Source organism: Marmota monax, unplaced genomic scaffold (genome assembly GCF_021218885.2).
Source record: "Marmota monax isolate L192 unplaced genomic scaffold, Marmota_monax_Labrador192_F-V1.1 WCK01_AAM20220418_F8-fsc00105, whole genome shotgun sequence".
In the NCBI taxonomy this organism is placed as follows: Eukaryota; Metazoa; Chordata; class Mammalia; order Rodentia; family Sciuridae; genus Marmota; species Marmota monax.
Window position 1 is genome coordinate 5,912,582 of NW_026692947.1, and position 24,075 is coordinate 5,936,656.

Here is a 24,075-nt window from a genome sequence, read left to right on the forward strand (position 1 = left end):
AATTTCACCCTGAACAAAGTTACATAACCTTTCTGAGCCTCAGTTTCTTCATTTGTAAATTGAGAGACACTATAATTGCCCAGTATACTTAGAAAACTATACATGTCTTACTGCCTTCTTAATAAGGAAAATGTATATTTTGACATTGATATATATTTTTTCAGTGCAAAGAATTAAGTGAATTCTAGGTGAGGTTGATGGGTTAAACATACTTATTTTCTTTTCTCCCAAAGTCTCACTGAAATAAACACAAAAACTGAAATAATCCAATCCTTAACAGTGCTGGATATCCAGAGGAGATCCTACTAGCAAGTAGGGGACAAATTTATAACAAAATCCTTCAGAATTAGAGAATGTCCCAATTCCATAAAGGTAAACAATAGCATGGGAAAATAGTCACACTTTTTAAAGTATCCCCTAATAACCTCAAAGATGTGGAGCAGCTCCCAGTGATTCCTGCCTCTTTGGTTTTCATGCCTTTATAGGGATAGACCTAGTGACTTAACTTCTAGCCAACAGAATCCAGAAACAGTGATGGATGTTACTTATATGATTAGGTTATATTAGGATCCCTATCTTGCTAGCAGACGCTTGCCTTTTCTGTTTGCACTTTTTGATGAAGCAAGCTGACATGATGGGGAGGCCCTTGTAGCAAGGAGCTAAGGAGAGCCTTCTGCCAAACCAGCAAAGAACTCGGGCTCTCAATTCAACAACCTGCTAGGAGTTGAATCCTACCAACAACTATGTTGTGCACTTGGCAATTGATCTTTCCTCAGTTGGGCCTTAAGATGACTGGAGCCCAGCCAACAACTTAATTATAGCCTGTGAGAAACCATGAAGTAGAGAACTTGGCCAAGCTGTGTCAGAGCTTTACTCACAGAAACTCCCAATTAGAGTGTACTGTTTTGAGCTGCTAAATTTGGGGTAATTTGTTTTGTAGCAATTAAAAACTAATACAGTAAATAAGTATATACCATGTTAACACCCATCTAAAGGAAGTTGGAGTTATTAACGTCAGGCAAAGATTTCAAAGCAAAGAATATTATCAGGGATAAAGATAGTTATTTAATAATGGTAAAGTTGTTCATCAAGAGGATCTCTGTTAAAACAAGAAGAAATAGGCAAGTCTACCACTATAGTTAGTGTTTTTAAAATCCATCTCTTGAAAATTGATAGTGTAAAACCAAAAAAGTCAGAATATTACTTGAAAACATTTACCAGTCACCTTTACCTAATTGAAACTAGATAGTTCTACCCCACAATTGCAGAATATTCTTTTCATGTGTACAAAAAATATTTCCAAGATGGATCATATTCTGTGCCACAAACAAGTTTTAATAAGTGGAAAAAGGATTCAGATCATCCAAAGTATGTTCCCTGAGTATAATGGAATTAGAAATCAACAACAAGCTGGGTTTTGTGACACGTGTGCAATCCCAGAGACTCAGGAGGCTGAGACAGGAGGATTGCAAGTTCAAAGTTAACCTTAGCAAGTTAGGCCCTAAGTGACTTATCGAGACCCTGTCTCAAAATCAAAATTATAAAGGACTGGGGATACAGCTCAATAGTTAAGTGCCCCTGGCTTCAATCACCAGTACCAAAAAATAGAAACAGCAGAAAGAAATCTGGAATATCCCCCAAATATTTGAAAATTAAATCTCATACTTAAAAATAACCTATATTTCAGAAAAGAAAGTATAAAAGAAATTAGGAAATAAATGTTAGTGTAAACTATATCAAAATAAATAATGCATATGCAACAATGCCATACTTAGACAGAAATTGATAGCTTTAAATGCATAAGATCTCCAATCATCTAAACTTGTTCTTGAAAAGCTAGCAAGACAGCAGCAAACCCCACAAAACCTAGCAAAAGACAGGAAATAAAGATTACCGTCTAATGAAATAGATAAAAAGAAATAAAGTCACTGAAACCAATAGTTGCTTCTTGAAAAAAACAACAAAATGATTATGGTTAGAAAGAATGACCAAGAAAAAGACCCAGTACCAAAACACACACACACACACACACGAATGATGGATATCTAAACTGAAAGAAGAGAGATCATCACTACCAATCAACAGAAAATAGAATTATAAAAAAATATTATGAATATACCAAGACATTTGAAAGTGTTTAACAAATCTTACCAAAACTGTCTCATAAAGCAATAGAAAACCTGAATCAAGTAAAAATAAATTTATAACAAAATCTTTACACAGGAATGTCCTGACCCAGTAAATTTACTGGTAAATTCTATCAAGCCCTTAGGAAACAATACCAAGCCTATCCAAAGTCTTAGAATATACAGGTTTTGAAAAAAAAAATCCTACTCATTCGATGAGAATATTAGTGGTCTGATTCAAAGCCAGATGAAGACATTACAAGAAAAATAAAACTTAATATCTCTCAAGAGCAGAGATTCAAGGATCTTTAACAAAATATTAGCAAGTCAAATCCAGCAACAATCAAAAAGGACTATACATTATCCCATGGAGTTTATATACCAGGGCTTCTCAACATCAGCACTATTGACATTTTAGGCTAGGTAATTCTTTATTATGCACTGTAGGATGTTTAGCCTCTACCCACCAGATCCACCCTCCCTACTAGTTTAACAATCAAAAATTTCTCCAGACATTGTCAAATATTCCCTAGAGAGCAAAATCGCCTGCAGTTGAGAATCACTGCAATATCCCATACTAATAAAATGAGGAACAAAAGACAGGAATATATTAATAGACATAGAAAAGGGCATTTAACAAAATCCCAAACCTATTCATGACTTTTTAAAACTTTCAGAAAACTAGGACTATACCAGAACTCCTTCAACCTGATAAGGGTATCTACAAAAAAAACTATAGTATAGTAACAACATATTTAATCAAATGCTTTTCCCTAGGATCAAGACCAAAGCAAGGATGTCTGCTCTCACCACTTTATCATTTTACTGGATGTATGAGCCAGTGCAATAAGGCAAGAAAAACAAAGGCATACATATTGGAAAGGAAGAACTAAAATAAATTGTCCTCTTTACAGATGACAAAATCTTTTATGTAAAAAATTCTAAGAAAACACCAAAAACCTACTAGATAATTAACAAGTTTAACAAAGGATACAAGATGAATATAAAATAAGCTTCATTTTCATATATTATGAATGAATGATCTGAGAAGTTAAAAAGTTATTTGTAAGAAATTTAGTAAAAATGTGCAAAATCTGTCCACTGAAAACTATAAAATATTGATGAGGGAAATAAATTTAAAGATCTACATAAATGAAGGGTAGTACTGTGTTCATGGATTGGAAGACTTGTATTTGTTACAATGGCATTCTCAAATTGATTTATGGATTCAACCTAATTCCTGTAAAATTCTAGAAGGCTTATTTTATACAAAATGGTAAGCTAATTTCAAAAATTTTTGGTAATATAAATGACCTGGACCAGGGTTCAGCGAGACTTTTTCTATAAATGGCCAGAGAGTAAATATTTTAGGTCTTGCAGTCCATAATCTGTCACAGATACTTTACTATTGTAGTACAAAAACAACCGTTAGAAAACATACATGAATGGCATATCTCTGTGTCAATAAAATTTACAAAGACATCAACCCTAACTTAGATTAGCAAAAAATATTTTGAAGAAGAATAATATTGGGTGAGTTACTCTGATTTCCACTTGTTTTTAGTTTCAATAATCAAAGCAGTATGATATTGGTGAAAAGATAGGTATAGGCCAATGGAGAAGAAAGACTCCAGAAATAAACTCACACATACATGCTCAATTAATTTTCAGTGAATGTACTGAGATAATTCATTGATAGAAAGGTTAGAACACGTGTATGCAAAAACAAAAAACAAAACCTAACCTTGATCCTTACCCTACAACATGCACAAAAATCAACTTGAGATGGATCATAGGCTTAAATGTAAGAACAAAAACTATACACTTATAGAAGAAAACAAGTCACCAAAAGCATGATTCATAATAGAAAAAATGATAAACTGTTTTATCAAACTTCAAAAGTGTTGCTTTCCAAGGAACACAGTTAGAAAAATGAAAGGGCAAACTGCTGACCAGGAGAAAATATTTGCAAAATATATACCTGAAAAGAGATTTGCATCCAGAATGCATTTTTAAAAACTCTTACAGCTTATATAATAAAAGGGGAAGAAAAGTTAAAGGGAGTGAAAGATTCCAACAAATACTTGCCAAAGAAGATATGCAAATGGAAGCACATGAAAAGATGTTCTCATCATTATTCATAAAGGAAATGCAAAGCGAAGCCACAGATGCAGGAACACCTACAAGAATGGTTAATATAAAAAAAGACTGACAATAGCAAGAATTGTCAGGGATGTGGAGAAACTGGAATTCTTTCACATGGCTGGCAGAAATGTAATATGATACAGTCACTTTGGAAAACTATTTGGGGATTTCTAAAAAATTAAATGTACTTTTACTCCTACTTACCTATTTAAAGAAAAATTAAAATATATATGAATACAAAAAGTTGTTTTCACAGAAGCATTATTCATTAGAGTCAAGTCCTAGAAATCATCCAAATGTCCATCATCTGGTGAATGGATAAATAAAAATGTCATACATTCATACAGTGGCACAGTACTCAGCAATAACAAGGAAAAACTGCTGATATATGCAATATCATAGATAAACCCTCAAAAATATTCTGACACAAAATACTGCACATTTAAATGACTTTTTTTCCAAAAATGCAAAGCTCTAGAAAGAAAGCAGATCTTCTCCTACCTTAGGCCAGGCTGACAGTAGGGTTGACCTCAAACAGACACAAAGGGTGATGGATTTGGTCTAAAATTTTATTGTGGCTATGATTGCACAACTGTGTACATTTACTAAAATCTCATTGATGAGGTAAATTTAATGGTATTAAAACTATTAAAGTTTTAAAAAATAAGAAAGAAAAAATATGGACTCAGAAGAGCTGTACAAAGGACACAGCAGCCCCAGATGGCATGCCACAATAAGACACCCTCATGGTGCCAACTGAGGTAGCATGGAATTCCCAGGATGATCTCAAGGTCATGGAATACTGAGGTATGTTGGGGTCCAAAATATTGAATTTTAATTATCAATGTTTCCCAGGAAAGGCCCTTCCTGAGTTTATGCCTTTTCATAATGCTTCTGACTTGTTTTTTGTGAAATGGAAGATATGACTAGAGAGGTTACAAAATTATTTCTTGAAATCTCTTCATAGAGAATAAGTGTCATTCTCGAAATACCAAATAGTTTTCCTGATTATTCACCTATTCCCAAATCTGACACAATCAAATTGTACTAATCAATCTATGATCCTACTTCATGGTTCCTAAGGCTAAATAAGTTTAAACTCTGTATTTTAATGCTTTATAGTGAGTACACAGAATTAATATGTTCCAGTGTTTTTTCCAACAGTGGTAGGAATTGCATTGTATGAATGTTAATAAATGAACTGTCAAAATGACTAGAATCCAGGCCTACGTTTAAAACAATAAACTAAAAAGTAGACTATTAGACAAGTGAATTGTGAAAAGAGATGGGAAGGGGGAAGATGTATGGATTAAAAGTGTCCCACTGGAGCAAATACAGAAAATATGGCCATGGGTATAATATGTGTCTGCTTCTTAAAAATTGGTGCTGACAATTACATAGAACATAGACTCTGGACGGTACTCAACCATGCTAATTCCCTACCTCTGACCTCCACGGGTCTACTAAATCATTGTTTCCTGATTACCTGATCTAAGTAACTCTACATCATGTGTAACCAGAAGAATAAGGAGTTATACTCCATTTATGATGTGTCAAAAGTTATTCTACTATCATGTATAACTAATTAGAACAAATCAAAAAATAATTTTTAAAAAATGGTGTTGAGCTGGGTGGGCATGGTAGCCCATGCCTGTAATCCCAGTGACTCTGGAGGCTGAGGCAGGAGGATTGAAAGTTCAAAGCCAGCCTCAGCAAAAAGCGAGATGCTAAGCAACTCAGAGAGACCCTGTCTCTAAATAAAATAAAAAATAGGGCTGAGGATTTGGCTCATTGGTGGAGTGCCCCTGAGTTCAATCCCTGGTACCAAAAAAAAAAAAAGGTGCTAAATTTACAGTAGATAATAATAAAAAGTGATTGTTTCTTAAGGTCCAAAGTGAAAATAAAGTGTTTCTTATTTCAGCTGCAGGATACACATAAGATAGGCTTTCTGGGAATATGGATCTTTTTTTTTTTTAATTTACATCAGTTTTAAGAGAAATTCCCCTGCCTCCCTCAGCATTCCCTGCCTCTTTTTGTGGTCAAACACACTAAGTGGCAGAACTGAGGTAAAAGTTATCTGATGGAAGCAAAAGGAACACATATCACTGCATCATAACATGAAACACAGACAACCCACAAACATTCATTCATTTACTGCCTCAGTGCAACACCTATTTGGTGAGCAAATGAGCATTCAAAGTTAGCAGGGCCCTGGGGGTTTGCTTTTTGCCTGAGCATGGTTTGCTGCTCTATCACAACTTCCATGTGTTCTATTACAAACAAAGACTTTCCATTATAACTTGTAAAGAAAGTCAGAGGTGCAACCCAAGTTCCAAGAAGAGGATTTTTCTTCCTTGTCTGATCTCACCCATCTCTAGGTAATGGAAAGTATGACCTTTTGTCCTGCTCAGCTAACCACGTTTATCAATTTTGCAGAGAAGCCGCCTGAGGAAGACAATGCATCCATCTACTGTTCCAGAAGATGGCATCCTCACCATTTCATTAGCACCATCTTTACATTGACAGGTGGGGCTACAATTGCTAGCCCTACCAATTTATCCAGTAAACAGCTGAAACCCATTTTTTTTTTATGTTTTAGACAATCTTACAGTGTCTAGAAGAAACAGATAAGATAGTTAGCCCTTTTCTTCTTGTGTAAAATATTGATAGTCCAACCCTACTCTTACTTTATAAATGAGTTTAGTTTGAAGACTGCACTTTGCTTAATGTTAGATGCAATAATGTTGAGCTTAATGTCAAAAATTTTCAAAACTGCTAAAATTTGTCTTCTTCTTAAGGTTTTATTTGTTAAATTTACACTCAATATTTCTTTGAGAGGCTAAGAACACCCAGAACCAGACTTCCCAAGTTTAAAATTGACCTCTTCAAAACTAAAAGTTCTGTGATTTGGGGCAAATTACTCAATAGATGAGTTTTTTCCATCTAAAAAAAATAGAATGGATCTATAGAAGAGGGGTGATGATTAAATGGGTTAATAGGATAAAATACTGAACACAGTACCTGGTACATAAGACTTAACAAATGTTATTATTTGCAAGTATTTAATGTTTATCTTACATGTACATTTATGTCCTGTCCTTCTCATCTACCTTCAAGATTCTTGAGGAAAGGGAACACATCAGACCAGGTAGCTCTCAGGGTCTGTCTTCTCTATTCTCCCAGACATCCTGTCTAGGAGTCTAGGGTTCACACAGGGAACTGAAAATATGTCCTTGACTTCTAATGCCTGCCTAAAGTTCCTCTAATTCTTCACTTGGGCTCCTAGCCCAGGATTCAGACAGATTCCACTTCCCACTTTTTGTCTGATCTCACGATGATGGAAAGTATGACCTTCTGTCCTGCTCAACTCTCTACCTTGATCAGTCTCTATATCAGCATGTGATTTCATCATATTGGTGGGGAGAAGGGTGAGCAGAGACAAGTGCATCATAGTCAACAATAGTATCAGGGACACCAAGCACACCTGCATGTATGCATACTACCCATTGATGTGCCCAACCAGCGAAAGGACATATAACTTCTAAACACTATAGAGATTTGTATTATGCTGTGGGGATAATGAAAAAAGAAGAAACAGGTAACCATAAGTGAAGGCATATTGTATGGAGGAGTAGGGAGAAAAGGCTGGGTTATTAAGCACTTACCCTGTGTGAGGCATATAAGAAAGCTGTCTCATCTAATTATCACAAGAAGATCGTGAGCTGGATCTAGAATTCCAAAGAAATGTCCAACAGGCACCACTTTCCCTACAGAGTGGTTGATCTGCTCACTAACCAAAGGTTTGAATCCAGATTTTAGTTCTTGTTGAAAAATAATAGATCAGGAAAAAACAGGCTGACAGTAAGCAGAGGCTGCTCCACTAGACCCCACATCTGCACTTCAGTGCACCCATGTCCCTCATCCCTTCCCATGACAGAATCTTTACCTCCCTCCTTTGAGTTTCCTACACAGCTCCTATGCACAACTGCATGTCAAATCCCAAAGCAGATATAATTATCCCTATTAATTAATGAATAATTGAAATAGGTGGCTCAGCACCTTTCTCAAGTTTGTTTGAAAGTAGAGGGGCTAGAATTGGAATGTTGATCCATTTCCTTTTATTGAATAAAATATTGTTCAGAACACACACTCTTGGAGAGAACCCTTTGTAAGAAAAAACCCTCTCTGAATTTAGGAGCCGAGAGAGACTTGGATTCAAGTTATAGTACTTGCCAAATGTCTGACCTTGAGCATGCCACCTCGTGTCACTTCTCTGGACCTCAAGAGAGCTCATCTGTAGAATGACCAGGCCTACTTTGCTAGATTGTTCTGAGGACAACATGAACCGTTTGGAAAGCCCTTGAAAGTTCTACAACTCTGAAAAGACTGCTAATGTTGGCCAACAGCAAGATGGTAAGGTTGGCGAATAACATCTACTCTAAAGGAATGTGGGGGGAAAAGAGATTGGAACCAGACCTCAGACCTTGAGCTAATGGATCAACACGTGAAAGGACTGGCTGAACCTAGTGGTCCCACAATTCGAATGCACGTGAAGAAAAGCAGAGATGACACATTTATAGGCATTAATTTTCTTAATGGCCTGGGCCAAGGTCTCACCCTCCTGCCCAACACCTTCCAGCACCTCCGCCCTGCCCTGCGCAGGCCCGAGCCCAGCCGGCCGCGACCTCTCCCCGGCCCCTCCCCGGCCCGCCCCCGGCCCCGCCCCAGCCCCGGCCCGCCCCTCCTTCCCCGCGGGCTCTGCTCTGGGGCCCCCGCCCAGGGCCGAGAGCCTGGCCTCTCGGAGCAGCCCTGCTCCTGTAGACTGGCGTCGACCGAGCCCCGCGCCCCGAGCCACACGGGAGTCCCAGCAGGTGGCCGCCCGTCACCCTCTCGGCTGAAGCCTGGGTGAGGACACCGCGAGCGCCTTTCGACTCGCCCCAGTTACTTTGAAACCGAAAACGTCGCTGCGGCTTCAGCTCGGTGCGGGGCCGCAGCGGCCGCTGGCCTGGCCGCCCTCCGGGCTGGTGTCGGTCTCGGCCGGGCCGGGCTGGGACAGAGGCGGCGGGGTCCGAGTCCTAGGCGCGGGAGGCCGGCGGGGCAAGTGGCCGAGTGAGTGCGGTGTGGAGCGAGTTTTCTTAGCAGGGGGGTGTGGCAAGGACAGAGACTGGGGTTCCCGAGCTGGGGAGCTGTTCCAGAGTGGCTGAGGGCTGGAGAAGCCAGGTTCAGGTGGGGGTGCTCTGGCAGGGTGGGACTTGCAGGCACACCCCAGCCCCTCCACTCCCTTAGCCATCCCTCCACTTCTGCAAGACTTTCCGAGCTGAGTTCACCTCCAGAGGGAACCGTTAATATTGCCATGAATGGAAACCTCCACCAGTTCCATTGCTCAGCACCCCCTCCCCAGAAGGTGAGTTCTAAGCGATCTTGAAGCCAAAAACCAAGGGTCCCAGCGATGAAATGAGTTGTTCAGGGGCACCCAGACAAGTCATGGATTCACCAGGACGTGTCCTCTCTCCGCACCCCATCCCCGCCCGCCATTATGGCTCTGCAGGGTTTTGGCAGTTGTGAGAACTCTCGGTGAAGATCAGGGCCAAGCTCTTGCTGCTGGTCGCGCAGGGCCGCTCAGGTCTACTTTCTTTCTCGGCTGTTCTGCTCCCTCCAGTGGTTTCCATATTTGGCTATTTCAGATTTACTTTCGTGAGAACTCGGTTATCTCGCAGTTGACAGGCAGGACTGCCAGAGGCATGTTGAGGTTAGTGAAATGAGGCGAGGCTCCCTGCCCAGGCTGCCCCCTGCAGCCCCACCCTCCACAGCTCTGGGCTCTGAACCACGTTCTGGGGGAATGGAATCTAGTAAACCAGTTTAAGGCACTAAATCTTTGTTGGGCACAGGTGCTGTGTGAGAACTGGACTAGGGCCAATGGATATGTTTCCTTTCTCCAGAGGTACATGCATTTTAAAAGGGTTTTAGAAGACCTAAAATGCAAAGAGATTGGCTGAAATACTTCTGGGAATAAAATAGGTCTGGGTGTGTGTGTGAGAGAGATAATTTTAGACACCAAAAGGCTGGGCTAATGGGCTAAGACCTCCCAGGGCCCAGCATGACTGCCTGCCCTGCTTTACACACACACAAAACCCAAGTCAGGAGCCTTAACATAATTGGTGGTTTGGATGAATATCTGCTGTCTGAACACTCCCACCTCCAACTCCCATCTGAAGAAGAGAGACAGAAATTGCTGCAGGAGAGATGAATGTGAGATGGAAGTGGGAAATGCCTGGCCTTTATAGAGGATTTTTGTTCTTGTAACTCTAGGACTGGGTCAGCTCTTAGAACTCACTTATCTCTCATTAGGTAAAAGGTAGGAGAAAGCCTCCTGTCAGAGCCAGCTTATGGAGAGGAGAAATGAATGGAGAAGGTGACTGGCTTGGAGTCTGTGTAGGTGGGGGAAAGAATAGCAGGCAGCAAGCATCACCTGAGAACTTTTGGATGTGGGTAGTAGGACAGTGGAATGAATATGGAAAAGAAGTGGGGGCCCCGCCATGGGAAATATTGTCGTGACTTGGGTGTTTCAGGGGAAATATTTGCAGAGTGGGGGAGCTAGATGCCTCTGAGTCATTCCCATTAGGCTAGCAATGGGAAAGGTGCCTCAGCACTTGAACAAATAAACCTTCTGTGATTGTCTCTGCTTTACTAGAGAGGACCATGAAGAAAAAATAATAATAATTTCTTGTTGTAAAACTCATTCCTTTCCAAAGCATTTTTTCATTACTCCTGTCACTTTGTTCTTATTTTGTCCTCCATGACACCCTCATGAGTCAGGCCAGAGCAGGATTATTCTCCACACCTCCCAGATGGTGAGGGGGAAGCACTGAGTATAAATAACACTCAAGTGCTTCTGCTGGATTAGGCTGGGGGCTCTAAGGTCTGGTTCTACTGCTCCAGGACCCTCATCCTGGTTTCTCACAGAGCCTCACATCTGTCCATCTCCTCTTCATCTGAGGGGTCAGCAGGGGACCCAGATTCCTGGATGGTCTGTTCCCAGCAACATGGAGTAGATTTTGTTGGAGACTTCCACAGTCATTACCTGAATAGATACTTCATAGTCAGTTCTGCCAGCCAGGTGAACTCAGGGAAAGACCTGTATCTGTTTTTGTGTGTGTCCTGGAATCTGGCATAGAGTTTGCTGAATTGCACTGAATTCATTTAGGATGTGTCTCCCTTGGGCTGCAAGCTGAGAACATGTGCTGGGTAGGGCTTAGGAGAAAGATCTTGAACTGCTAGTAAGACTTGCTTAGATCCCAGGAATCAGTGTAACACTGTATAGTTTACAAATAGCCTATATCATTAGATTATCTCCTAGTTACTTCCCTGAGAGAAGGGAGAGGCAGGTGCTATTCCTTCCACTGTATCTAGTTGCAAGCTGGGGCTTAGAAGTCATGTGAAAGATCTCGGGTATGAGCAGAACCCAAGTCTTCTGAATGAAATTCCTGTGCTCTTCCCATGGTACTTTGACTAAAGGAATCCAAGATTCTGGGCAGGAAGGAGGTGACAGAACCAGCAAGGCATTCATCAAAAATTGCCAGGTACCTTTGTCACTGGTGGGGGTCTTTAAGAGTTCATAGACCAGGGGGAAGCGGGTAGTGGCAGATTCAATCTCTGAAGAATTTTCTCTGCCCCGGTTGTGGCTTTCCCAGTGTGTCTCTGAGCAGAAGCTCTTGTCTCAGCAGAGCTCCAGCAGAGGAGTACCAGTGTGCATGTGTGTTGGAGGTGGGGGGGACACACTAGGACAGAAATGATCTCTAGGACTGGGGGCACCTGCTGCTACTGCTGCCAGGCTTGGACCAACATGAATTTGTTGCTTTGCTTAAAGAAAAGCTTTATTGGAGGGACCCCTATGGCCTCTGGCAAGTCATGTCTTGTGAGGAAGTAGAGTGGAGGACCAGGAGACAAAAGTGAAAATACTCATTGGTCCGGAGAGAGGCACATTTTGCAAACAACGACAAGCACATTTTGCATATTGGTGTCGGCAGGCAGGTGGTGGTGCTGTAGCAGAAGCAGTGTGCACCCCCATGGCTTGAACATGTGCAATGTGCATCAGACATGCAGTTCCTGTGGACACGGTGTTAAATGGCTTAGCCCAGTGAGCATCCCTCCTGGGGTAGTCTGAGAGGTATGTGCATGTGTGGCGGGGAGTGCTACTCACTTTCAGCAGATCCCTGTGCCTCATTTCCTCACAACATGAGCTCTGTCATTTTCACTCCTCACCAATTCACAAAACCCCTGGAAGTCCCCCCCACAGCCTTTTCTTTCTTCACCGCAAAGGTGCTCTCTTCCCAACCAAACCAAGAGCACCTTCTCCACCTACACTCCTGAGTCACTCCTCCCTCAGAGACAGGTTCCCTCCATTATTCCCTCCCCTCTCCACAGACTGCCTTCTGCTGTCTGCCTTTACTATTAAACAGGAAGGCCCTGTGTTTTTCAGCCCTTCTTCTCTCTCCTTCACCAATTAGTTTCTGAAAACAGTAGCCAGCACTTGCTCCCTCTTCCTCACTCAGCACCCAGCACCTGCTCTGCTGCTCAGATTGCCTTGTGAAGACTTCCAGGACCTGGTAATCTTCTGTCGCCAGCCTCTGCTGCAGCTGTCACCAGGCCGCTACTCCATTGCCACTGGTGTTTCCCAGCTTGACCTCGAACTTCTAGTTCTCCCTCCCTCCCTGAAAGTGTCAGTGTGGGGCCCAGATTGCATCCAAAGGTGGATTTCTATTCCCCAGGCCCCTCTTCTAGAGCACTTTGTCACTCTGAAGGCTTAACCCCACCCTTTTAAAGAAAGATTATTTCTCACCCAGCTCTATTCTTGGCCATTTTGATTTGTGATATTTCAGTAGCCCCTTAGATACTTGTCCTAAGCCACTTCTTCCTCTGCACCCTCCACAACTGTTGCAGAAGTCCTCTCTTTCCCAGTCAGTCCCCATCTAGTCTATTCCCAGATCAAGGCTCTCCAGCCTTTTTCCTGGATCTCTGAATTATCCATTCTCTCCTTTCCTGCCCCAGGCCATCCATATTCTCTTTTCCACACTGTTGCAGAGGGTCTTCTTAATACATCACCTAGTCAACACTTACTGCTTTCAGTAATATCAGAGTGGAAATAGTGTGGTCTTTGGAATCTGGCAGAGCAAGCTGCAGCTTTGAAGAAGAATAGTACCTGGCAAGGAGCAAACACCAGGAAAGCAAATAAAACTGATTTGGGAAGCAAAATGGAGGCTCTGGCTTAATCACCATGATCAGAGCAGTTACTTCAGTGATACTCTACTGCGAAGTGAGAACAGGATGAGCTGGATTTGTTGCAAAGCCATTAGCCAGAGGCCTTTCTGTTCTCTCTCTCTCTCTCTCTCTCTCTCTCAACATATATTTATTTAGTTGATGATAGAACTTCATTTTTCATTTACTTATATGTGGTGCTGCAAATCGAACCCAGTGCCTTATACATTCTAGGCAAGTGCTCTATCACTGAGATACAACCCCAACCCCTCGGTTCTCTCTTACTAAGGCAGATGACTTAGAACAGCTAGGCTGAGTTCTGAGTCTTCCAATAGTGAGGCCCTTGATCCTGGAGGATGGAGGCTGGTGGGTGGGGTTAAGCTAAGCCAAAATCAGGAAGGTCCCTCCTCTGCCCTCATGCTGCTAGGACTCTGAGAGAGAGGTTGGGCATGTGATTCAACCTAGGAAAACTTACCATGCCTCCCAGTTTAACATAAAGCAAAGGATTAGATGCTAATCTAATGAAAGAAGTTATCTTTCACTAATCTAGTGAAAGAAGTTATCTAAAAATTGGGTGAGGTTGATTGTGGGGTTGGAGAACAGTAGACAGAATATGTCCATAAGGTCCATTCAAGAGGCCTCAGCTACCAACTGGATGCGGGGAGGAAAAAAGGCATCGCCAGGAATGATTCTGCTATTCTGGTGACTGCAGCAAGGCAGACAGTGAGTGTTCACCAAAAGGGAGCTCTGGAGAGACAGCAGCCAGGGAATGTGGAAATTGGCTCACTTTTGGATGTGCTGGCTTTGGAGTGTCTGCAAGGCATTCACAAGGACAGATGGGGTTGGCAGGAACACGGATAGTCTATAGGCAGAGGGGCTGTCTGGGATGGAGGAAGAGACAATTGGGAGTTGTTTGTTCATACATGGTTATGGAGGCCAGCTCAGTTTGCTTTCAGTGAAGCTAGAGGGAAAGTATTTTCAAGTGTGAGAGTTGGATGTGGAGAGTTGGAGTTAACCATGTCACATGCTGCCTAGAGGTCAGACAAGGGGAAAACTGAAGATTGACCATTGGTGTTAAAGACCCATAGTCACTGGGGGACGTGGCGAGAGCAGTTTTGGGGATTGGTGAGGATGTGAGCAGGCTGGTGTGGCTGTGGATTGGGTGGAAGAGAGGCCCACTCACATGGGGTATGAGGATGAGTCCAGAAATTTAGCTGTGAGATGGGAGAGAGCACAAGTTTTAGGGAAATCTGAGAGGGGGAATGTTTTGTTTTTCTTGAATCTTGGGAGACTGTGACTGTTTGATGCTGAAAGGAAGGAGAGGTGGTTAGTGGTAAAGGAGGTGGAGGTGGGTGAGAATCTACATCAAAGGATCCCTGGGAAGGGAGGAAGACAGGAGTCCAGGGCAGGTGCTGACCATCTGGCGAGATTGGCCTAACTCAGAACTCACCTCTGCAAACACCCTGGGAGGGAGAGAGCAGAGAAAGGCCCCCATATAGGGAGATATGCAGATCTGGTGGCAGGAAGTGGAGGTCGTTCTGGTCTGATGACTTCTAGTTTTTTTGGTGTGTGTTGTAGGAAATTAAGTTTCCTGGTGAGACTGGGGGGAGTGGTCAAGGTTTGTGGAGAAGAGAGAAAGCTTTGAAATAAACAGTGAAAACACAAATGAGCTCAAATAAAAAAACTAGCCTTGCACCTGTCGACATGATCCCAAAAAGGACTCTGGCAAATGGCATTTTGGATCTAGCACCTGTGCAGTGCCTGGAACCTCAGTGGGGACACTATAAATGTCTGTTGAACTGAATTGTTGCCTATCCACCTACAGACATCCTTCTCAGCATTTCCCCCCTCCTTTCCAGGTAACTGGTGCCCTTAGGCCAGAGCTCTCCACTGTGGCTCCTAAGTGAGTGAGGAGCACTGCTCTAGCTTCACTCTCGACCATGTAGATCCTCCTTCTCCTTACCCTTCTACCCCACCCCAAGTCAGCCATCAGTAGTCAACCTTGCCCTCTCTAGCTGAAACTGGTAGAATTTGAGGACTTATGAACAGGTGGCATGTTCCATGGCAGCGAGGCTATCTGCTTTCTGTAGAATATCACTAAGGCTCTCAGTCTTCAAGTCAGTATTTATTGAGCATCTGTCATGTGCACCACTGTAAGGGTTGGAACCTCAGAAAGCAAAAGAAACAATCCCTGCCCTCTTGGAGCTTTTATTCTGCTAGGGGAAATCAGAGAGTAAGGAGGTAAACAGAGAATATCAAATGGTAATAAGGACTTCGGAAAAAAATACAACAGGGGATGGGAGTGCCAGGGACATTGGGTTTCCATATAGGTTGGTTGGCAAAGGCCTCACTAATGAGGCAGTATTTGAGCAGATGCCTGAAGCAAAAGAACAAGCCCTTTGGGCATCAGGGTGAAGAATATTGTAGGATTAGCAAGCAGAAGGCAATTGTGCCATTAAGAAAAAGCAAGGTCAGTGTGACTCGAGTTAATGGGGCGGGTCGGGGGGAAGATGGGGGAAGCAGTTAAGAAGTGAAGATGGAAAGAATGGAAGGCCACATCACAGTGGGCTCTGCCATCTGAGGACCCTGACTCCTAAGTGTGATGGTACCCTAGCAGAAAAGAAGTGACAGAGATGACTTCTATTTTTTAAAGGGCCACTCTGACTGCTCAAATGTGAATGGGCTATAAAGGAGCAAGGTAGAACAAGAGACCAGTTAAAAGATGAACGATATAATTAGTGGAGAGATGGTAGCACCACTTAGACCAGGGTGGTTATTCTGAAATCAGTGAGAATTATTTAGATTGGGAATATGCTGGGATGGAAGAGCTAGTAGGATCTGGCCTTGTGAAATGGAGAAAGGAACCAAGGATGACTCCCACGATTTAGGCCCAAGCAACAGGGTGATTGGTGGTACCATTTCACTGAGATGGATAAAAGCTATAAGGGGAGCAGGTTGGGAGGGGATTGGATGTGATAAGTTTGTGATGCCTACTAAATGTGGGGGAATGGACTAGGCAGTTGAGGGGTTCATATACTTAGAAATTGGGGCATTGTATGCTATTGATATTATGTAAGCTAGGATGGACTCGGCAAGAGAATGAGTGTAATTAGAAAACAAGAGGAAGTGCAGCACCTACTTGGAGCTCCCCAAGAAGGGGGCCTAAGACTGCTATAGTAATCTAGTCGGTGCTTCTTGCACTGTTGCACTCATAGAGTCTAGCCTGGGAACTTGCTAAAATATCACTCTTCTCATTGCTGCTGAGAAATCATGATGCTGAAGTATATTAATTAGGGTAGGCTAAACTACTATAACAAATAGACCCCCTCAAAGTAGAGGTCTTGTCCTTCAGAATAAAGAATCTAAGCCAGCAATTTTATCATGCTTGGGGACAGATTTTTAGGTAGCACATGCTAGGACCTGACCACTCTGAGAACTGCTGCATAGATATGACCCCTACCTGTACTGAACACCCCTTGGGAATGAGAGCTGTCCAGCAACCCACTCCAGCCCCACCCATGATAGAATAAGGCATAGACCTATCTGCATGCAATAGGCACTGAGTAAATCTGGCTGGAATGGAAAGGTTGATGTTACACGGTTATTAAGTGCTGATTTATGTGCCAGACACTATGTGCTACTAATTTATGTGCATTAGCATATTTAATTTTAACTATAAGCCTTTGAGGCAAGTATGGTTTTTTGTCACATTTTCTATATGAGGACAAGGTGCCACAGGTCAGAGGAGGGCAGAAATCCCAACAGTCTGGCTCTAAAGCTGGTCTCTAGCCAGTAGGCTCTACCATCTTTCAAGACCACTTGGTGTTGGTTGAGATGGTGGAATATCTCTCAGCCATGACACAGAGCAAAGAGCACTGTATTTGGAGTCAGAAAGTTTATACAGGTTGAGCATTCCTAATTTAAAAATTCAAAATGCTCCAAAATCTGAAACTTTTCTATTGTCAACATGATGCCACCAGTGGACACTTGCACACCATGAAACTCTGTTTCATGCACAGAAGTATTAGAAACATTCTACTAATTACTTCCAGGCTGCGTGTATGAGATGTATAAGAAATAAAAATGAATTTTGTGTTTAGACTTGGGTCCTATCCCCAAGGTATCTTGTTATGTATGTGCAAATGTTAAAAAAAATTCAGAATACAAAAACACTTCTGATTCTGAGCATATTGGATAAGGAGTACTAAGCCTATATTTTAAATTCCTGCTCCACCACTTAGCTGTATGATTGGAGGCAAACTGCTTAACAACTTGGGGCCTAGATACTAGATTGGAAATGGGACAGTGAAAATATTGTCACAGGATTAGTGGAGGCCTGGGTGTGATATTACATGTAAAGTAAGCTGGCAACTGGTAGTAGGTGCAAGGCATCATCATCATCATCACCACCACCACCACCCCTTAAAAAATGAACTGTTGGGGGCTGGGGCTCAGCGGTAGCATACTTGCCTGGCATGTGTGAAGCACTGGGTTTGATTCTCAGCACCACATATAAATAAATAAATATATTGAGATGGAAGAGTTTGTTGGATTTGGCCTTGTGAAGTGGAGATAGGAACCAAGGATGACTCCAAGATTTAGGCAAAAGCAACAGGGTGATTGGTGGTACCATTTCACTGAGATGGACTAAAACTATAAGGGGAGCAGGTTGGGCAGGGATTGGATGTGTTAAGTTTGTGATGCCTAACTAAATGTGGGGGAATGGACTAGGCAATTGGAATGAGTCTGAGGTTCAGAGGAGGGGTTCATATACATAGAAATCTATCAACAACCAAAAAAACAAAAAAACAAAAAACAAAAAACTGAACTGTGGGGACTGGGGTTAGAGCTCAGTTGTAGGACGTTTGTTTGCCCAGCATTTGTGAGGCACTAGGTTCGATTCTCGGCACCACATATAAATAAATAAATGTCCATTGACAACTAAAAAAAAAACAAAATTAAAAATAAAACAAACAAACAAACGACCACCACAACAAAAATCTGTGGATCCCCTGCAATTACCTAAAAGAGCTTCCAGATAGCAAACCAGAATAGTTCTTTGGTACATTTTTATGTGTTGGTATTTCTGCATGATATTTGGTTTGATGAGTTTTGCTGTGTTTGTTTGCTTGCTTGCTTTTTTAAATGTGAAGTTATTGACTAACTTAAGTCCTTCCAAACCTATGTGGCTAAATTAGGGAAAGAAAGAGCCCCTCCCCAGATTCTGCCTATTTCTCTTGGGTCTCCTTTCTGGAGTCTCCCTCTTCTGTGTTATCAAGCCATGAATCTCAAAGGCTAATGTCAAGTGTTGTCCCAAGGGACTGAGTTCTTAGAGTCAGACCTTACAATGACTGGCTGTGTGGGGGACAGATGGGGTATGCCTGAGAGTGGACCTCAGGAAGACTCTTCCTCTGAGGCTGGATTGAGAGGGCCCCCTCTGGTCCTATCTGCTTCTTCCATGATCCTGGGCCAGAGCTGGCCTCACTACCAGTTAGGAGGGGGTTGCCCTACCTCCCACACAACATCACCTCATGCTCTAGCCACAAACTTCCAGCTCTGGCAGTAGAATGTTGTCAGTATGTCACATGTCTGTGACCAGATTTAGAGATATGTATCTCCACAGCTGACAAAGGCAGCTATAGGTGAGCATTTATAGGAAGGTAGGTCACAGCTAGAATGATGTTGACCTTTGGTGGCTAAGCATCACCAAGTGTTCAAACCACTCCTTATCCACAGGAGATATATTCCAAGACCCCCCGGGATGAATGCCTGAAACCTCAGATGATACCATATCCTATTTATACATACATACCTACTGTAGGGTTTAATTTACAAATTAGTCACAGTAACAGATTAGTAACAGTAACTAATAAAAATAGAATAATTAAAACAATATGCTACAATAAAATTGCCAGCATAACTCTTCTTGTGCCTTGGGGCCAGTATTAAATAAAATAATGTTTACTTGAACACAACACTATAAACTGGAACAGTGGGTCTGATAGCCAAGATGGCTATCAAGTGGGGATGCTGGACAAAGAGATGATTCACATCTCAGCATGGAGCGGGATAGTATGATATTGCATCATACTACTCAAAATGGTGTGCAATTCCAAACTTACTATTAGTTTCTTTCTGGAAATTTTATTAGGGGGCTGGGGATGTGGCTCAAGCTGTAGGGCGCTCGCCTGGCATGCGTGTGGCCCGGGTTCGATCCTCAGCACCACATACAAAACAAAGATGTTGTGTCTGCCGAGAACTAAAAAATAAATATTAAAAAAAAAAAAAAGAAATTTTATTAGAATGTTTCAGACCTTGGTTCATCACAGGTAGCTGAAACCAAGAGAGCAAAACTGAGGATGGGGGGAGCTACTGTACTCATTAGCATATCTGTTCTGGAGCCTTGTAGAGTGGTCTCAGATCCTTTGCCTTCCCTCAGAACACCTTTCTTAGGCCATGGAAAGTGGGGTTATACCCAGTCCTTACTTGAAAATACTTCTGAATACACCCTAAATCTAAAGTGTTGTTTATTTGGCTATGTATCCAAGCTCCCATGTCCACAGGACCATTGGAATCCTATTCAGTTTCCTAGTATGTGCTCTGTGTGCCTATGTGAGCAAATAGGTAATTAGGAAGGGAGAATGGAAGAAAAAATTGGGCCTGAGATGGTAGTCCCATAACTCCTCCGAGTGAGGATTTGCCTACATTCAGAAATATAGTCCAGCTGGGGAGCAGGGATCCTTTTTAATAAGAAGTGGAATCTGTGGCAAGAACCAAGGTCAGAAGGCTAACCCAGCCTCGGGAGCCCCACAAAGGGTAGGGTGCTGACAAAGAGCCTCCTAGTGGTGTGGTCAGGGCTGGGAAGAGAACCAAAAGTACAGTGTCCCCAGGGCCAACAGATCAGGGGGTTTCAAGAAGGAAGTGCCAAATGCCACATAAAGGGCAGGAGGACAGTGATTTAGAAGAGATGGTTTGGCAAATCCAATTATGTGATTATAGTTTAGATCATCAAATTAGCATAATGTGTTTTTCCATACTAGGACCGTTACGTACACCCCTCACCCTCATGATTTGGGCCCCCTCAGCCTATTCAAGGGTACAGATGAACTCAGGAGGGTAGGGAACACCACAGGAAAGTGCTGGTGAGATCTAATGAGGGACTAGAGTCTTTGGCCACTATCTGGATCAGGTACCACCCTGGAGCCGCCGGGAGTGGGAAGGTGTTTGGCTGGAGCTATGACTGGGCTTGAGATGGTGAGTGAACTGGGCTCCAGAGAATGAGAAATCCGAACCCATCAAACTGCACTTCTGTTTCCTCCCCTGCCTCTATAGGTGGTAGGGACTCAGCAAAGGAACTATTTGCACAAAGTGGTTGGCTAAATGAACGAATGTAACCATGAATTCAAAATACTGCATTGGGTGAAAAGTGATCAGAAAAAAAATGGAGGATAAAATAGAGAAATGAGAAAAATGACAACAGAAGACAGTTCTAGGTAGAAAGAAAGCAGTCAGCCTAGTTAAGAGTGCCAGATGAGAGGGAGCAGTCCTGTTGTATGTTTGGGGTCAGCAGTAGTGACTAATGAAAAAGCTCATGATGTGGGGGAAAAACATGGAAATAGGTACAGTTTGGTGAGTAAATATGAATGTCAGCCAGCAGTGTGCTGTGTCAGCCAGCCAAAAGGTTACAGTTATGACCTTGAGCCTTAATAGACATACTACTGACTGGGAGTGGGGAGACAAAGAGAGGGAGTAGGGAGTGGCCTGATAGGACTTGACTGTGGTCAGACCATGTCGGCCCATCACATTTCCTTCTGGGCCCAGCAAGGGGATAGAGATGCAGAAAAAGCAATGTCCATTCCCAGCAAACTGATGGGTGGAGAGACAAAGCATAAAAAGAACATGGGAAGGCAGTGGGCTTGCTAGGCTTAGGCAGGACTTCTTACTCAAACAGGTCTTCAGGAAGAGGGAATTAGGCTTTCTCCCAGGGGTCCTCACCTTTCCTATCTCACTGGACAGCAGCACCCAGGTCCAGGTATGAAGTCCCAAATCTTGAATGTTAGCCTTGGTTCCTTCCGTGCTTCCCAGCGTCACTTTCAATCTCCTGTGAAAACATCCCGAATCTCTCCCTCTCCCCACCCTTCTTGGACCCACACCATCTCCTTCCCCTGGATGGTGTTCAGTTTCTTAACTTCCCCTGCTGCCCCTGATCCTCCATTCTCCATTTAGCATTTGGAATGGTCTTCAAATTCCAGAACAGGTACTGCCAGTGGCTGCCTAAGGTGCTCATGTGGCTTCCTGTTGCTCTGTTCTTAGGATAAGCCCCAACTCCTTCCCTGGTCCACCTGTCCCTGTGGGTGCTGGCTCCTGCTTGCTCCTACTGCTTTTCTCCTCCAGGACACTTAGGCAGCACTGCCTCCCTTCTGTTTCTCTGACGTGGCCAGTCCTTGCCAGCACTGACCTTTGCCCTCACTGGCCCTCCCTCCATTCCTCACACCTGCTGCTCAGGTATCACCTCCTCCATGAGGTTTTCAGTCTAAAGTAGATGCTTCTAGCTCAACATATTGTTTATTTTTTTCAAAGACCTTATCATATCCTGTGATTGCCACCTTTGTTTGTTTTCCCTTTGTCACTTCCATTAGACTGTAAATGCCATGGACCATTTTTCTTATCCACCCTTGGCCCTGAGCCCTGACATGTCAGGCAGCCGGTTATCCTCAGAGTGTGTGATGATGATGGAGGCTTAGAGGAAAATGCTGAATAATTATAATAGCGTTTTGTGCAGCATCATTACAAGCGCTTAATGCGTAGGGGGGGGGGGTCTACAAACTTTTTCTGTAAAGAACTAGATTGTAACTATTTTAGGCTTTGTAGGCTATATGGTCTGTGTTGCAACTACTTAGCACTGCTGTGGTAGTGCACAGACAACCATAGGCAATATCTAAACAAATGAATGTTCCTGTGTGCCAATGAAACTTAGTTTACAAAAGTAAGTAGCAGCCTCACTGAGCACAACTGTAATCACAGCAACTAGGGAGGGTGAGGCAGGAGGATCCCAAGTCCAAAGCCAACCTCACCAAATTAGTGAGGTCCTAAGCAACTTAGCAAGATCCTGTCTCAAAATAAAAATTTTTTTTAAAAGGGCTGGGTATGAAGCTTCGCAGCTAAGCACCTCTGGGTTCAATCACTGGTACCAAAAAAAAAAAAAAAAAAAAAAAGTATCAGACCAGCCATCCCCTGATGCATAGTATTAACTTAGTTAATCTTCCAAAGTTCTATGAGGTCATTACTATTATCACTACCACCATTTTCAGATGAAGAAACTAAGAGTCTTAGACACTAAATAACTTGACCTCAAGCAAGAGAGGTGGAACCAGAGTTTGGACCCACATTACTGCACTTCAGAGCCCCTGGTGGTGCCTATCAGATGCACCTCTCAGTGGGCCCTGGAGAAAAAGGGAGGAACCTCAGCTCCTGCTTATCCCAAGGGCCTCACTGCTTCCTGTTAGGAAGAACTCTCCAGTGTTCAGTATCTCATTCAGTAATTAGGGAATGATGCTAATATGTGTGTCATAGTGTTGTCAGGGTTAAAATGGGTTAAACAGGTAAATTAGCTGGCTCCAGGCTTGGACACAGCCCTAATAAGTATAATCCTAACCCAGGATTGATTCTAGTCTTGGGTTCCATATACATCTTTCCATATCATTCCCTTGTCCTCTCCTCAACCAGAACAGTCCTGGATTCTCTTCATGGCCCTGCATACAGCAACCCTCTTGCACTGTGGCCTTGTCCATTAGCCCCAGCTTCCCTATTGATCAAGCGCTTGAGTGCTTGGCCAGGCATGGTAGGTCTGAGGGTCAGGAGATTAATGGGGATGGCCATCCCCTCGGGCAGCCTCCTGAGGGGTTCCTAGATAACAGCGGGTCATTGGAGATTCACAGAATCAGAAATGAGGAAGGGTCCTAAAGTACTAGAGTCAAAACAGGCCTTCCTAGGGGGAAAGCTTTGTGTGACCAAATCACACAAAGTGTGATGCTTGCTCCCTTTTTTTTTTTCTCTTGATTTAAATAGAGCAAATTTGAAAGTCCTCCTAATTCCCTAAAAGTAGCTCAGGTAGACTCTGGATGGTTCTGAGTGGTTTCCCTTCAGTGAGACTGACCTAAGGCATCCTCAGGATACGCATGGGGGTGTCAGCAGCAGCAGAGATGCCTTTTAGCCATTGCACACTTTTCTGTTCACCAATGTAGTATGCTGTGCTGCCAGGAAAATGAGGAAGCAGAGATTTCCTAACAATTTGGACAGAATCACACTTCTCTTCCAAGGAATTAAGGTCAGAACTACATCACTCTTCATCCTGGTTGGTGGCCTATCATCACATCTCTTCTGGCTACTATGGTGTCACCTGGTCTGGCCTTGGTCGCCCTCCCTTGATAGGCCCCATGGAAGAGGGCTTCATTGCTTCTGCCTTTCACGAAGGCCCTTCCTCTTTGTCTAACCTGTCTGGTTAAATATCAATAAAGCCAGTTTCTCCCATAGGTCACCTAGAGGGTTT

The 24,075-nt window shown here is 43.0% G+C and overlaps 1 protein-coding gene across 2 annotated transcripts in view; it reads left to right on the forward strand.

Annotated features, from left to right (window-relative positions):
* The first annotated feature begins 9,021 nt into the window (after nucleotides 1–9,021).
* Traf5 (TNF receptor associated factor 5) overlaps nucleotides 9,022–24,075 on the forward strand; it is a 44,892-nt gene continuing 29,838 nt past the window's right edge. The window contains exon 1 of one of the 2 annotated variants that reach the window (XM_046452228.2): nucleotides 9,022–9,176. Coding sequence is in view for 1 of the 2 variants with exons in the window: in XM_046452227.2 (XP_046308183.1) it covers nucleotides 9,629–9,675 (47 nt within the window). In the remaining variant the exon portion in view is untranslated. Of the gene's footprint in view, nucleotides 9,177–9,257; nucleotides 9,676–24,075 lie in introns of those variants that run through there. The other variant, XM_046452227.2, reaches the window with a different exon arrangement.